General features: G+C 35.7%; 1 protein-coding gene across 1 annotated transcript; it reads left to right on the top strand.

The window, feature by feature from the left end:
- The first annotated feature begins 278 nt into the window (after positions 1 to 278).
- On the top strand, positions 279 to 842 carry LOC111720383 (peroxiredoxin-6). The gene is given in 5 exon segments (XM_023501756.2): positions 279 to 366; positions 369 to 467; positions 470 to 528; positions 530 to 664; positions 666 to 842. Coding segments are annotated over 5 exon segments (558 nt in total).
- Positions 843 to 1,077: the final 235 nt, after the last annotated feature.

Raw genomic sequence — 1,077 nt, forward strand, 5'->3', positions numbered from 1 at the left:
ATTTTTTAAACAAGATCCTTACAGGTCGGATAAGACTTTGAAGATTTCTTGGAGACATTCTGAGAAGATTTTAACAATTCAGTTTACACAAAATCTGCAAATCAATAAATCCATTGATTTCAGAGGGGAAAGTGGCTTCATTGTGGAAATTGCCAATGGTATGTATGTATTTGATCTAGAACCTCTATCTAATGAAGAATCTAGACCTTTAAATGAGCACTCCACATTAGCTACGGCTCCTTTTCCTCCTTCAATCAGTACTCCTCCTACTTCTCACCATGGCCATCTTCAAGCCCAAAGATCAGGGACTAGATCCTGATTTCAAGGTGGATACCAAGGTTGACCACATCTATTTTCATGACTTCTTTGAGACTCATGGGACATTCTCTTCTCCCATCCCTGAGATTTTATTCCAGTGTGCAAAGCAGATCTGGTTTGAGCTTCAGAGCTGGTCCCAGAATTTGCCAAGAAAATGTTAAGATGATTGCCCTTTCTATTGACTCTGTCCAAGATAATTTTTTTCAGGAGAAAGGATATTCATGTATACAGTGGAAATGAGTCCACAGAGAAGCAATATTTCCTCATCATTGGTGATCACAAATGGGACTTAACCATCAAGTTAGGCATGCTAGACTAAGATGAACAGAATAACTAGAGCATGCCTGGGCATACCAACTCCTTTGGTATTTATTTTTGTCCATTCTCTCCCAGTAACAATTGGTGGGAACTTTGATGAAATCTTCTGAGTGGTTGATTCCCTTCAAATGACAGCATACAAAAACATTGCTACTCTTGTTAATTGAAAATGCGGAGAAGGTTTCATGGTTATTCCAAGAGAATGACAATAATGAGATAGCATACCAAAATTTATGGGATGCAGTCAAAACAATTCTTAGAGAATATTTTCTATTTCTAAATAGTTATTTGAATGAAATAAAGAGATCTAGAAAAGGAACAAATCAACCCCCATTACCAAATTAGAAATTCTGAAAATCAAAGGAGTTTAATAAAATTGACAGTAAGATTATTGAACTAATTAGTAAAACTAAGAGTTGGTTTTATGAAAAAAAAATCAAC

This window comes from Sarcophilus harrisii, chromosome 4 (genome assembly GCF_902635505.1).
Source record: "Sarcophilus harrisii chromosome 4, mSarHar1.11, whole genome shotgun sequence".
Taxonomy (NCBI): Eukaryota; Metazoa; Chordata; class Mammalia; order Dasyuromorphia; family Dasyuridae; genus Sarcophilus; species Sarcophilus harrisii.